This window comes from Geospiza fortis, unplaced genomic scaffold, assembly GCF_000277835.1.
Source record: "Geospiza fortis unplaced genomic scaffold, GeoFor_1.0 scaffold190, whole genome shotgun sequence".
NCBI classification, from domain to species: Eukaryota; Metazoa; Chordata; class Aves; order Passeriformes; family Thraupidae; genus Geospiza; species Geospiza fortis.
Genome location: NW_005054328.1, coordinates 4,023,930 through 4,039,417, shown reverse-complemented (window position 1 = coordinate 4,039,417; position 15,488 = coordinate 4,023,930). Strand labels below are relative to the sequence as shown.

General features: G+C 42.1%; 1 protein-coding gene across 1 annotated transcript; it reads left to right on the top strand.

Moving 5' to 3' along the window:
* The first annotated feature begins 6 nt into the window (after positions 1-6).
* On the top strand, positions 7-6,040 carry TENT5A (terminal nucleotidyltransferase 5A). The gene is made up of 2 exons (XM_014307072.2): positions 7-184; positions 1,177-6,040. The coding sequence occupies exon 2, from the start codon at positions 1,195-1,197 to the stop codon at positions 1,954-1,956; it is 762 nt and encodes a 253-aa protein (XP_014162547.1). The 5' UTR covers positions 7-184; positions 1,177-1,194; the 3' UTR covers positions 1,957-6,040.
* The last annotated feature ends 9,448 nt before the right edge of the window (positions 6,041-15,488 follow it).

Genomic DNA, 15,488 nt, shown 5'->3' with positions numbered 1-15,488 from the left:
GGCCGCCAGCCACGTCCTCCACCAGGACAGCGGCCTGGGCTACAAGGACTTGGACCTCATCTTCTGCGCCGACCTCAAAGGAGAAGCCGAATTTCAGACTGTGAAGGACGTGGTCTTGGACTGCCTCTTGGATTTCTTACCCGAGGGGGTGAATAAGGAGAAGATCACGCCTCTCACACTCAAGGTAAACCTGACCTCTGCCCAGACGCCCGGAGCGGGCAGGTGTGAGCGCCTGCCTGCGGGGAGCGGGCACCTTCCCCCTGGGGATGATGGAGTGGTGCAGCAGCTCCCTCCGCGACCCACGGGAACCCCGAGCCATTTATTTACCCCACGCTTAAAACCGAGGAGGAGTTTACAGTGAAGCGCCCTGCCCGGGGCTCTTCAGGATTAATTAGCTTTTTCTCCCTCCCGGTTGATTTGCTGGGAGCGCTGTTTTACCTGGGGCGTGTGCCAGGCGCTGCACGCCTCTCTCCCAGCCCGGCTCGGCAGCAGCTCGGTGTGCCGGCCCCGGTTCCCGGGTGCACGGGGAGCGTAGATGGATTTAACATCTGCAAGAAGGAAACCTCGTCTGCAAGGCATGCTTCCAGCTGTGCTAAGTGCCCCAGTGGGAAGGCATATTCCCTCCTCTGGAAGACACTTCGCTTGAGTTGATTAGGCTGAATCCACATCCTTCCAGATTTTTAGAGGGATTTTTTTTTTTTAATATGAGACTGATTTATGGAACTTGCACCAGTAGGATTGAGGGGAATGAACATTTGCTAAGTTCTTCTTTGGGAAGTAGAGAGAGAAGTGAAAACCAATAACTAAGATTTCTTTTTAGATTGTAGGAGTGACCTTCTGCATATGGGTGCAGGCATATTTGGCAGATGTGCCATGGACTTAGTCTGTAGATGTATTTAGAAGTGACTGAACAAAGTAGTGTTGCTATATACTTCCCTTGCATGACACAGTCCCAGCAGAACACCCTTCCTCTGCTGTCATACCCTTGCAGTGACAGCATTTTGAGCTCTCACATTAAGCACTTACTCTGTGGTTTGTATCTGCAGGCTCCGTGGAAATCTTCAATAAAATGCAAGGGGGGGGGGGGGGGGGCTTGAGAGGGGTGAGCAGACGCAGTGAAGGAGAAATTTCTTGGATCTTTGTCTTGACTTTCTCATTTTGTCTTTCTGATTATAGGAGGCTTATGTGCAGAAAATGGTAAAAGTATGCAATGATTCAGACCGATGGAGTCTTATCTCCCTGTCCAACAACAGTGGCAAAAACGTGGAGCTGAAATTTGTGGACTCTCTGAGGCGGCAGTTTGAATTCAGTGTCGATTCCTTTCAAATCAAGCTGGACTCCCTGCTGCTTTTTTATGAGTGCTCAGAGAATCCGATGACTGAAACTTTTCACCCAACTATCATTGGCGAGAGCGTTTATGGGGATTTCCAGGAAGCCTTTGATCACCTCTGCAACAAGATAATTGCCACCAGAAACCCAGAAGAAATCAGAGGAGGTGGTCTTCTGAAGTACTGCAATCTTTTGGTAAGGGGCTTTAGGGCAGCCTCTGAATCTGAGATTAAATCTCTGCAGAGATACATGTGTTCGAGGTTTTTCATTGACTTCTCAGACATTGGTGAACAGCAGAGAAAGCTGGAGTCCTACTTGCAGAACCACTTTGTGGGATTAGAAGACCGCAAGTATGACTATCTCATGACCCTTCATGGTGTGGTGAATGAGAGCACAGTGTGCCTGATGGGACATGAGAGGAGACAGACTCTGAATCTGATCACTATGCTGGCCATCCGGGTCCTAGCTGAGCAAAATATCATCCCCAACGTGGCCAATGTCACCTGCTATTACCAGCCAGCGCCATACGTAGCAGATGCCAACTTCAGCAATTACTATATTGCCCAGGTTCAGACGGTGTTCCCTTGCCAGCAGCACACATACTCTACTTGGCTGCCCTGTAATTAAGAACTGAAATTAGTAGACCCCGTGGAGAGAACTTTCTCTAAGATGTAGGAAGGGGCGACGGGTCCCTCTGAAATGGGGTGTTTTGTGCAATGATGATCTGCTCTAGTTTTCAAGCTTGGGACAAGCTTGTGATTCTTCTAATAATCAAGGGGAGCATGATCAAGAAAGAACCCCAAAATAATTGGATCCTACCCCAGAGCACAAGAGGCCTGTCATTAAAAGCAACCAGCTTCCCCTGAAATAAGTGAGGGAGGAATGCTTGATGACAATATGGGTTGGCAATATCTGCTCCCATAGCTTTGGCATAGAGAAGGTGGGAAAGCCTTATTTTCTTTTATTTTTATTCTTACTCTAGAATGGGATCTGCAAAAGGGAGAAAATGAAAGAAACAAAACAAAACAAAAAAAAAACAACAAAAGAAAAAAACTTCACAAAAACAGTTCTATATATATTCAGGAGTTAAAAGTTAGAGGCATAAAGCAGAGATAAGCTGAATAAAGTTGTATATTGGAATTACTGCATTTGGGGCTTGCAGCAAGTGCCGTCTATGGATTGACCATGTAGAATGTATAGCTTGCTTGACTAGAATGCTTTACCAGAAACAGCTTGCTCCAAATGAACAGTAGTGGATTGGTACAGTTATAGAAGCAGAAACACGTATGATGACAAAGTCCATTATTTCCAGCTGTGTGCATGCCTCACATTCTAAAAATGTGAGAATGCTGGAAAACCAGCTGTGGCAAGAAGTATATACTTAAGGACCAAAGATTTCACAAAAAAGTTATCCAAGCAAAGAAGATACAGTAGAGTATATATATATAAATATATATATATGTAAAAGGAGATGTTCCTATATTTGTACACACCAATAGTAATCAAAAGTGCCTGATGCCTTCATAAAATTTGAAGTGAGAAAAAAATTATATAGTTTTGTGGTTTAACCTTGCATTTTGTTTTATCAGGGACACAAGGATAAAAAAAAAGCAAACCAACCCATAAGCTTGTGAATAAGTGGTGGAGGAAATGACCCTATTTTTTTTCTTGGCAAATACCTGTATAGAGTTAATGTTTTGTCGGTGTGCTATTATCCTAGGTACGTGTGTGTATGTGTGTATATATGTTTGTGTGTGTATATATGTACATGTTATTGGTGTATATCTATATATATACACACACAATATATATTAATGTGGTCTAGGAAAATGTAGCAATTAAGGAATGTTTAAATAAAGTACTACTTGTTTTCCAGTTTGCAACAGGATGTCATAGGACAGTGGGCACCTTGCAGTGAAATTTTAACCCACACCTGAGAAATTTGGAGTAAATGAACCAGTCAGGATTAAGGTGGGATTCAGATAATGTCTTTGGTTGCAAGAACAAGGATTACAGTAATTCAGTGGGTTGCTTGTGAGCCATAATAATTCCACAGATGGAGAAATATATGACTAGCTGATTTTTTTAAACTGTTTTGTACTGTAATGCCATTTTGACATTTAACCCACTAATATTGTGACTGCATACCTCCATGATGTGTAATTTCAGTGGAACGTGGATCAAAGATAGGTTTATTTAAAACCCCTGACAGCTAAAGAATATTGTATTAGTTGGTAATTTGAACACTAATTGTTAATATTTAAAGGAGTATTTTTAATAGAATGCATTATGCATTCCAGGACCACTAGAATTTAGCAAATGTGAAATGAACCCTTTTTAAGAGTGTTGCACGATTGCTGAAAATTATATTTTATATATATATTATATATATATATTTTTATGCAAATATTAAACATCTTTGATCTGGTTGTCACACTGCATTTACAATTTTAGTACTGTACTTTATTTAAATGGAATCACTTTACATTGGAACAATAGCTATTCACTTTCATTTCCTCTCCCGAAAGACCAGCAGGGGGGAAAAAACCAACCTCCTCCACTGCTGTTTTCACTTCAGTGCCATCTCTGAAGGTGTTAAATTCTTTGTTGTGCTTTGAAAACCTAATGACTCAGTGACACTTGACTCTGATAGTTTGCTTTTTCTTTCTGAGGGGGGAGAAAAAAAAAGGGAATTCAGGCTTTTGAAGGAAATCCCTCTGTGCCCTGCCTGGTCACAGGCACGGTCTGGCGTTGGAGTCAGGGGCAGAGAGAGGGAGAGGACTCGTGTCCTGGCAGTGTGTTTTCCCTATGGAGTGAGTAAGGTACATCTATTTTTGTCGCGCTTTGTACTTTTCACTCTGCAGGCACTTTAATAGGAACCCGATTTGTTTACTGAAGCACCTTCCCTGTGAGTCCTTCAGGAAACTCAAAAGCTGGTCCATTGCCATTGCTAGCATTGACGTGCAGACCTTGTCCCCACCTTCCCTTCCTTTGGTGCTGGCTTCTGGTCCCAGCGAGGTTCCCTCTGGCCCCCGGAGGCTCCGGGCTGGGTGCTCCTGGCTCCCCGTACCTCCTGCTCCTGGTTTGCTAGCGGAAGCAAGGGGAGGGCTGGGGAAATAGGATCAGCTGGTAATGTGGTATGTCTTCTCTCCCACAACTATTTGTGGCAAATAAATGACTCATCCTCTCTTTAAAAGGGTTTGAGAATCTATAGCTGTGCCACAACCACAGAATGCTGATAATACATGATACAGTGCTGTTTTTCCTTTGAAGGACCCTTTTTTTTGCCATTGCTTGAAAGAAAGTTTTGAATTACATCCTCTCAGCTCAAATCTAATTGTGGGTTGGGTTTTTTTTTTTGATTGACAGCAGCTAGTTACCTTGTAGCGCATACAGCAGGGCTCTGAGCTAAACTGCACCTTTTGGCATTTGCATTTTGATACATATATAATATGTTTTTTTATATATTATATAGGTATTCCAGATCTGTTTTGCATATGTTAATGATGAAGTGGTGGAACTGGTAGAGCTTTGTTTTATTTGTGACTGGTGGCTTAAAATGTGCCTGGTGTTAGAGGTGGGAAGAAGGCATGAGTTCAGGCCAAGAGTAAAATAAGAACCCCTTTTCAAAGCTGGTTTATTTCTGTGGTTTGCACACCTTTCCCTCCATAAAGTCTGACTTCTTTTTAACTGTTTTTTCCCCTCCTCTTCAGCACACTGGTACTTTTAAAGTTAATAACCATGTTCTTGCTTTGTAGACTTGATCTGTCCCATCCAATCAGCCGTAAGGTTAGAGCTTGTGCTGCAGAAGACAGTGCCCCTTTTTAAGAGCTGAACTGATTAAAGACATTGACCTGATTACCGTAAAACTGTTTGTGCCACCGCTGAATTTCCTCCTAACCAACAGGGCGCTAAACTTGGTTAAATGTAACGATCGTGAAACAACCAAGAGCTTTTAAATGGGATTTTTCTTCTTTTATTTTTTTTTTCTTAGATGTAGCTGTCCTCTCAAATGCAAGAACATTTCTCCTAAAAATAGAAGGGCAATTAGAAGACCAAAAAGATGATATTTTTCTAGTTTCTTGTATTGCACTTAAAATATTTTTTATCTTGCACAAAGGCCTTCACACAAATCCTCTAAACAGCTCTTACTAAATGCTTGGTTTGCATCACATCAGAAGCTCCTACCGGTTCAAAAAAGGCGCTTTTTTTTAATTGAGAAAATGGAAGTGTGTTAGATGAAACTGCGCAGAAAAGGAAAAATTGTATTTGCATATTCAGCTCCTATTTGACTATATTCTTTTGTATGGTTTTCTTTATGCAGAGAATTTCTCTTGCAAGAAAGAAAATCAGTGTACTGTTTTGCTGTTGTAATAGTGGTTTGCTAACAAAATAAATAGTAAAAAAAAAAAATGGCCTGCAAATTTCAAGACATCTTGGCTAAAGGCACTGCAGGCTCCTGCAGTCTGTAGGAGTCTGTGCAGATTTGCTTTCCCTCAAATTTCCTTACAACTGTTGCCTTCTGCAAGGCATCCTGTTGCAGCAAACTGCTCCTTGGATTGCTCTTTTGGAACATTTTGACTATAGGCTTTGTCACAGACAGAAAAAGAGCTGATGGAAAACAGACTCTAGAGGGAACAGATTGTGAATTTTGTTTACAGCATCCAATATTTGGATTTTTTTGTAAATAAAAAGAAGTTATTTTTTTCTATTGATTTGTGTCTGCTGTCTTCCATGTCTGAAATAGCTCTGGCCTGCTCCTACTGAATACCAAGTTCGCTTTCATTAAAAGAGGACAAGGGCAGCACTTTTCTGAGAAGAGTAGCATTCGGCTGCTTTCCGATTGGAGCACAGAACATTTTGAAAAGCCCTGCCTCGTGCCAGCTGAGTTTGGCTGGCTGTACTCAGCTGCAGAGGAACCTCCCCAGCCACTGCCAAAAATACGCACTCCAGCACCAGTTGGGCCGTGCAAATGGTCTGAAACACGAAAAGGAAACAGCACCATGGAAACCCCATGCCCTCACTGCCCTCCAGTGTGGGTTACAGGACTGGGCATTTGTGGCTGTGGCTGTGATCAGTGTGCCACAAACCACCAAGCTGGCAGGAGTGGGGGGGTCCTGGTGTCCTTGGGGTGTATTTGGTAGGGGCTGACATCTCCACCTTGCCATTTTGGTAGGTCTGTGGGGCAATGGTGTGCTGCTGCCTGGGTATAGAGGTGATGCCAGCTGTGGGGCGGGGTGCTGCAGGTCCTGAAGCTTGGGGCGCTGCTGGGGAGAAGGGATGCATATGCCTGATTGATTCAGCTGCTGAATCAGGCCACTTCTTCCTGCAGATTCAATGTTTACTCTTCTTCCCTGCCCTACAATGCTGCCCTTGTCAGCAGAGGTATTTTCTGTTTTCTATGTTTACAGGAGAGATGCCTCAGTAATGAAGGCTAATTTCCTCAAAAAGCACTTCAAGGGGATATAAAATATTAATTTACAATGCTCGTGGCAATAATTTTTCTGTCATGGTGCCTTAGACTGACCCAAATTTGAAAAATATTGGCTTAGAGTCTGCAGTATGTAGCTCTTACTAGGCTCATTCATATACTGTGCTGGTCTTGGAAGTCTCAAACTGGCTCAGTGGGAGTGTGAATATGCTTATTGTAATGATGAGTGAACCTGTATTCCTCTGCAAAAAAAAGCCCCAACCAAACAAGTTGGTGGGATTTCTCATTTTTCCAGGCACAGAAGCAGCCTCCTTGCTGAATGCCAGGTGCCTTCTGCACAGTACCTCTCTTGAAATCAGCCTGGCCAGGAAAGGGGGATGCATTCATCATCCCTGTCCATTCAGCATCATCTTTCCTCCCATGTTACTGCCAGAAAAGGAAAGGGCAAGTGGCCTACCCTTTCCTTCTGTTAACTTGCTCAGTTAGGGAATATTTCAGGCAGTTTGACAAAGGCAGCTACCCAAAGACACAGATGAAAACTGGGGGGATTGGAAATCATCTAAATCAAAATGCCTTTGCTTGTATCTCAAAATCAAAGCCCAGATGGACGCTCTTACACTTGGGAGCAAGTTAATTCCCATTTCTCTGCTTAAATCTGGGGGGATTTTTTGGAGAGCCAGTTGAGTGGAGGGTTGTGAGTCCTCTTTCCCAAACTGAGGAGGAGTGTGATGCAAACACAGCCAACTGAATGCTCGCTTTAGGATGTTTTCAATTTCTGGAGGGAGGAAGCAGTCAGTACTGAAGAGGAGGGTGGGTAAAAGAAAAGTGGGACAGTGGAAATCACCTGAACAACAGCACCTTGGAAAGCTGGAGGACACACTGATAGATTACAGTAGGAGAGGAGAAATAGCTCAAGCTTTAACTTCTGCTCACCCTGCTAAAATAAGTCAGATCAGAGAAGCTGTCACTTATCAAGATAAGTTACAGTCTGCGGTTTTCCTTGGCTGCAGCAGCACATATTTATTTTATTGCCATAAAAAAATTACGCAGGAACCTCTTAACTCAGGAATGAAACTGAGTTTCTAGTTTTTATAGAATTATTTAGGTTGGAAAGACCTTTAAGATCATCAAGTCCAACCATTTACCCATGACCACCAAGTCCACCACTACAACATGTCCCTAAGTACTACATCTGCTTATCTTTAAATACCTCCAGAGACCGTGACTCCACCACGTTTCCTAGGGCAGCGTGCTCCAATGCTTGACAACGTTTTGGTGAAGGAATTTCTTCCTAATATCCAACCTAAACCTCCCCTGGTGCAACTTGAGGCCATTTGCTCTGGTCTCTGAAACCTTTGCAGAGAGTTTTGTAGAAGTTGCACGCACCTTTTTCCCAAGTGTTTGTGTGGATGTAGTCATGCCTTCCTGAAGCTGCCACCAAGCAACTCCTCCCTTTTATTTATGTGTTTTTAGTAAAATTCAATGCATGTGGCTACATGAACTTGGATAAAGCACAGCTATATGCTGTTGCACTGGAGCTGGTGTAGTTTTGCAGCAATGCCCTGAATATCCATGGGTGTGTGTCAGGATGTCTGCAGTGGTGCTCTAGTCTGCACAAGGATCAAGAGCACAAAATCGAAATCTGTACATTAGAGAAGAAATATTCACTGTTCAAAAGCCTGATAAGCTATCATGAACAGACTAATCTCCTACATACTTACATAGCCTTATGCTGTCCAGAGAGTGTGTTTTGTGCATGCAAAATTTCACTATTTCATGTGGCTGTTGCTGTTGTACCAGGATGAGCAATGACAGTACTTGCCAGAAAACTTTCTTTTTTGCATCGTTTGGGAAAAACAGCTATGTCCTAAATACACACCTAAATGTTGAGCACACAACATGGATATTCCCCATGGTGAAAACATTCCTTAGATTCCCATAATGGCTTTGAGGGCATAAATTGCTGGTTTTTAAGAGGATATTGTTCTTAAACATACTTTTCCTTCTGTTGGACTTGGGCATGAAAATGTTTTATGAGTGAACAACTCTCCTTAGTTAAATCTTGTTCTTGAAAATGGAGACATCCAGAACAGCCAGCAGTTTTAAAAAATGAATCTCTCTTGTATCTAACCTAAACAGGGTCTCTTCTCTGGAGTTCCTCCCTTGGGGGCTGTAGAACAGTGTCCCCTCTAAAGTCACAGCTAAAGACAGTAGACAATGAAAGTGCTTTGGGGACGCCCAGCTCATCCTCATCTGTGTGTGTATGTGGTCACCTCTCTGCAGTGTGAACAAAGGTGATGAGGGGTGCCTGGAGCAGGAAGACAGGAATTCCTGGGGGAAATGTACACGGCTCTGTGATAGTTTTCTCTCAGGGAATGTGTTCCTTAGTGAATGTGTGCTTGAAGAGGATTCACATGTCTGCAGTAACTGCATGGCCCTTGTTTTAACCGTGACTCCCTTTCTTGGCTTATTCCCTCAATCCGAGACATCTGTGGAGTTCCTGCAGTACAGTCTGATGTGGAACAGTAATTGCAAGGAAATCTTTCTGTAATCACAACCAATCTTAATTTAACTAACGCTTTGAGGAAAGGATAAAGCCATGGTCCTTTTGCTTTTTAATCATTCGTCCTTGAGTAGCTTCTCACAGTTTCACTTCTGCATTGCTGTTCTCTCTTACTTTTCTGCTGCCTTCTCATCCTGATTCTTGCAGAAGCAGGAGGGACCAGCACCACATGCTTCTCTTCAGACTGTCAGTAATTCTGCTGGTCTCCAGTGTTTGAGAGCCACTGATGTAAGGTCAGTGCTAGATGGGTCATTACGTGATGTTCAGCAACAGGAGTGGAATATCTCTGTCCTGGCTATCTTGTGAAATGCTCTTCAGAAATATTTGAAGCCAAGCTGTCCACTAGCAGTTCTTCATGACAGGGGAATTATTCATACAGCCTTATACAGTTACTTGAACTTCTCAAGAAGCACGGAATAACAGTTAAATTAATTCAAAATTTATTAGAACAACAATTATGCTTAAATCAGGGGGAAAAGGCACTACAGGGCACTTATTAAAATGTCAGCATGCAAACTAGTAAGAGAAGCTCTTTCTCAGTATAAAATACTTCCTTGACTGTATTGTTTGGGTTTCAGCAGGCTGTTTATACACTTTGCAATCCAGGCACTTGGATTTGGGTTAAATTACTCACTGAAGAAAGGTTTGCATATCTTGTTCCTCACCTCAGTCTTTGTTGTTTGGGAAGCAGCAAATACATGACTGGGGTCTGCTTTGCAAGAGGGGTGTAAGCTATGACTTGACTGATTTATGTAAGTGCTGTTTATAAGTAAAACCCTATAAATGTCAGCCAGCGGTGGAAGCGAAACCAAGAGTTTGGGCTTCCTTCTCACCAGCTGTGAACAGTTCTTTTGCATTTTTTATGGAACTATAAAATTGAATAGTGCATCTTCTATAGATGGAGCTTTCCAACATGCTTTTCATTTCTTCCCAACCCTCTGTCACCAATAATGTCAAATATTTAAGGCTGTATTTTCTAGTCTGGCAAAACCATTCCTGCCTGTTTTTGCTGAAGTCATGGACCCCTGTCCACAGAGGGGTCACACAGAGGCATTTGTGCTGTGTGCTAGATGGTTTAGAAGCAGCCTATCCTTTGCTGCAGCCATCATAGCTCTTTACCTATGCCACGCTTCATAAAGTTATTTAAGTCACAGAAGTTCCAAGAACTTGAAACTAATCAGTTTTCCTCCAAACCTAAACCCAGACAGCCCCAGATTTGTCACCAGGGTCTTAGAGACACAGCTTGCCGTCTTACAGCCACATGCCGTTCTCTGTCCCCAGAAAGAATATCTGTATCTGATGATTACAGCATCTACCTTGGATCAGGCTATTGCTGTTGCTCTTATGAAGACAATGCATTTGGCAGCAGGGACTCTGCAGAGCTGCATGGATGGCCATCCCAAAGGTAATCTACTAAGAGATAAAAAACAGCTTCCAATTCTGGTAGGAACTACTGTCAGTGTTTTTGAGAAATGCACACACAGTATGGGCTCAACGCTGAACATGATACATTTGTTTTGTGGAGTTTTGTGGGTAGACACATTTGCCACAGGTCACTTGTTACATCACTTGCATTTTAGTCGTCATGGGTGCATGTGATTGACCAATGCACATGTAAGTGCTGTTTAAACTCTGCTCTTTGACTGCTCAGAGGGTATTCTCTACAGCAGAAAGGTACCCAGCAGATATTTTTCACTGCTAAAAGCTCCATCTTTGGTGTCAAGACATTTTCATGATAGTGTTCCCTGTGGGATAAAGAGTTTTCATCATCACAGAATGCCCTCCCGCTGCAGTGGAAACATCCATGAGTGACAGGAAGCATCTGATGAAATTCCAGCCAATGCATCACACGCCTAAGCAGAAGCTGTGGGGTCAATAGACTTTTCCTTTGGCTTTAGCCAGTCTTTGTATGCAGTGGTAGCAGCTGCCTCAGTGCTTGAGGAGGCATGTGGGGAACATACAATGCAGATTTGGTAGCTGAGCTTGACCTGAGCATTACTTGCTACTTCTTTGTTGTCGACTGTTTGCTCTGCAGTAACAATCAAAGGGCATGACCAGGTTAGGACCCATTGTACCGGGCACTGTGCAAACAGCCCTGTGCAAGTCCTGTCCCTTAGAGCTTCTCTGTGTGGAGATTTCAATGAGCTTATTTTTTAGCTGTCTCACAGTAAGCTCATTTGCTTAATGCAGGCTCTTGTTTTTTTAAGAAGTGGAATATAACCTGAAAAAGTTGTTCCCAAAGAGGCAATTTTCATGAAATATTATGGAATTCTGCAAATTTGTTCACCTGCTAAGTCTGTCATGTTATAATCTCAGCTTGCCTTCATGAATAACTGAACTCAGTTGTTCTCTTAAAAGGCTGTGTACTCGATGTGATACCTTTTTGTCAGACACCTGAAATCAGTTCTATAGTCAATGCAGACACGAGTGCATTTCTCTTCCCTCCATCTTGAATTTCAATTACTTCAGGAGGTGAAATGAAGCAACAGTGGAGTAGTGTGCAGGGACGTTAAATGACTGCAGAGCCACAACCAGCAAACCTGCTGAAGAAACTGAACCCACAATTGGAATCTCTTGAAACTGAGCTTCCCCCAGATGAGTGGATGTCCTGAATGGGCTTATTGCTTTTTATTTCTATACAGGTGATACAATTTTTTTTATTTTAGGTTAGCCACCATACAAATGCATGAGGGTACAGGAATTTCCTTAACAAGCAAAGATTGATCACTTTGCAGGGCTGCCTGCATCAGTCAGCTGGTGAATCCACATCCCCATAATACTCACTGTCATAAATCTACAACATCCCAGGCTTAAACTGATTGAAGAGAATCATTATCCTGGGATCCACAGTTTCCCTGAGTGCATATTGCTTCCTGAAGATATCAAATTGCAGTGTTTGGAAAATTTTGAAGTGTTAAGCTGTTTGTGGGCAAAAGCTGCTACAAATAAAGTTTAGTTATGGAAGACCATCGTTTATAATGAGCTGAAGGGAAGGGGAACCTCATAACAGTCCTTTCTGTAATTCAATAAAATATTTGAAACTCAGCTGTAAGTCTGTGACTATGGCAGCTCCCACAAGAGACATGGACTGTGGTCGTGGTGTAGTCTGTGTTTTCATCATCATTCCCTGTTTTCAGGGTTTGTATTTCAACTGTAAAATGCCCATCACAAATTAGATGAGTCCACATATGGCTTAAACCCACAAAAGGCAAGAAATTCAGACTTAGGGCTGGAACTCCCTGTCCTGCCCCCTGACAGGCTCCGGCACTGTGTCATGCTGCCAGCTGGGAGAAGTGGTAGCCTGTGGGCAATCTCCTCCATGCAGCTCTTATAGTAGCTGCCTAATAGGAGCTGCCTAATAGGAGCTATTTCTAAATATATAATCCACCTCTTCCACCCCAAAGTTTAATGCCATGTATTACCAAAAGTTTGGCCCACGCCTCTGATGTTCTGATAAACATTAATGGGCATTTCCCATGAAAGCTTAGCATTAAATATAGGAACTTATTCAAATATGAACTGTATTTACTTTCTGAAAGGCATATGGATTTCTAAACAAATCAATTTGTTAGGTATAATTTAAATAACATGCCAAGAAAGACCAAAAGGATAGCCTTTTTTTTGAAAAAGTATTTCAAATGTTGCTCATTTTAGTTGTGCAACAGACAGAAACATTCTTGCTTGGAAAGGTTAGGATAAGACTTACTTATTTTACACCAATAATTTTGGATCCAGATTTTCCTAAGGGTAGTAAAAGCAAGAATTGGCAAATCTAAAAAAAAAAATCCCACTGACTTTTTGGGAAGCAGCTGCTTCACTAATCAGAGGTATGGCTAGTCTACTATAGAGAATGTCCTTCTCTTACTGGTCCAAGCTGACTTTCCCAAAGACCAGGGACAGCTCCTGGCTCAGACTCCTATAGTAGGAGGCTAATGTCATTTCTACTCTCTTCTTTGACAGATGAGAGCAAAAATCACAGAGGATGGTGAAGGCCTTCTTCCCTGTTCCCTTGAATTTGAAGGAGGCTTGCAATACGAAGTACAACTCACTATTTTATTCTTCTCATCACCCAAGAGTTTTGTGGGCAGAATCCATCCTCAGTTTCCAGAGCCCTTGCAGGATGCTGGCAAGAAGAGCTTGGGATGAGTGTGGTCAGGTGAAGGGTCACCATGCAGCTGGCCTTGACCTGTGCAGTAGCCACAGTGTACAGATAATTTGTTGGACATGAACCAGGGGAAAAGTGACTTATGAAATCCTTTTTCAATAGATCTGGATTATGCCAATTATTTTCTTACAACGAAGGGCTGGATTTTGATGGAGCTGTAGGAGGAAACAATGTGTTTTTCCTTGAGGGGAATCCAGGATATGGGATTCCTTACACTGCTTATAATGGGACCCGAGCTGGCCAGGGTTTTCAGGCAAGCCTGTCTGGGGTCTTTTCTTATGCTGAACATTCGAGAGACTCCAGAGCCATATGTGGCTCACACAGCACTCCAGCAGATGCCCCCATGGCAGGTCATGTTTCTCTCATGCTGTCATGATTTTGGATATAGTGACCAGAGCAATTCAAACACACCTCCTTCCATCTTTTTTCACCCCATTAGGGACTTGAAATAAAAAAGAACACACCCTGGCATGCAGGGAAAGACACCAAGGGAAGTGGTGGTGGGCTGCCATGATGCAGAGCTGAGGGTCTCAGACACCATGGAGAGCAGCCCTGGCTGCGGCTGACCCATGTCAGGAGTGGAGATGGTGAGTAAATTGAGAGCTCAATCAGGGCAGCACTTTTTGGCTCTGGGACAAAACCTCAGAAGGCAGATGGGGACAGAAAATAGCTTGGGTTAGCGTTAAAATGAAAATTAATAGAAGGGATAGAAGATGCAGAAAATTGGTACTGAAACAAGGGATTTGAAGATAATTAAACAATTCATTTTGTCTGTCTTAGCTTCATTGGAGACATTTTATTACATCTTAAACAGAACAGGTAATTTTATTGTAATTTATTTTATTATTTTAAAATATGTTTTTTATGCTATTTTAAAAAGTTAATATAGGAATAAAAATATTATTTGAAAACTATAATTATATTAATTCTTATGACATTTTGCAGTTTTGGGCAAAATTTATTTTGAAATAGCAAATTTTTCTGACAGCAAGTGCATTTGTATATGCATGCACACATGTGGCAGTAAGAATATAAAGATTGGATTATGCCTTTTAAGACTTTTTTCTGCTTTTAATTATATGATTTAAAGATCAACTTAACTAAGGCCTATTCAGCTGCTGTTCAGTGACTTCTGTGCAAAACCAAGGCTTTTCACTGGTTGTCTCGTGCTCAAAAGAAGGAAGCATGTGCTAACAAAGCTTTTTGTAGAGAGACTTCCTCTGCTTATCCCCAAAAACTGCAGAGTTAGCATATATAGCCTTTCCCACCTCTGAGGGGATGAGTCCCAGGAGGACTATGAGTGAAAACCCTCTGTAAAGTTTCTTGGCTGCTCAGTCACTTTCAATTTACCTTGAAAACCATAAAACACAATTCAGTTCATGTATCTGGTGGCAAAGCTAGAGCAAGTGTATGTTCCTCATTAATCTCTTATGGCCTAAACTTCCTCCTTATTTAGTCCTCATATATTATTTCCATTTATTTCCTCATTAATCTCCAGTGGCCTTCCTTTTTGCAGCTGGATGCCTGCATGAAATGCTTTTCTTCCTTCTCTGCTAAACCCTAGAGTTTTGATGCTGAAATTTAATTTTATGTGTCAAGTTGATTTTTTTCCCCAATGTGTCTTTCATTCATAAACCTTTGGTTATCTATTTTTAAGATAAAAACCCTCAAACAAACCTCAAAGAGGAAAAATATACTTCCAATAAATAATATGGCACTGCTGCTGTAAGAGAAGGTTAATCCTCACAGCCATTATTATGTCTTCAGATTTTTTCTCTGGCATTTATTAACTTCTCATGGAAGGCAGGGGGGATTTCTTTCCCCAGCAGATACTTCCCAGCTTGCTTTACAGGCCTCTGAGTTTTGGCAATAATCCCCAAAAAGATGTTTGCTGTCACAAAGACTGCATCAGGATTTTTAGCTTCCTAGCAAGAAATCATTGTGTCTGTGGAAGCATTACCAAAGAAGTGGCAAAGATTTTGGCCCCCTCCCTCATGATG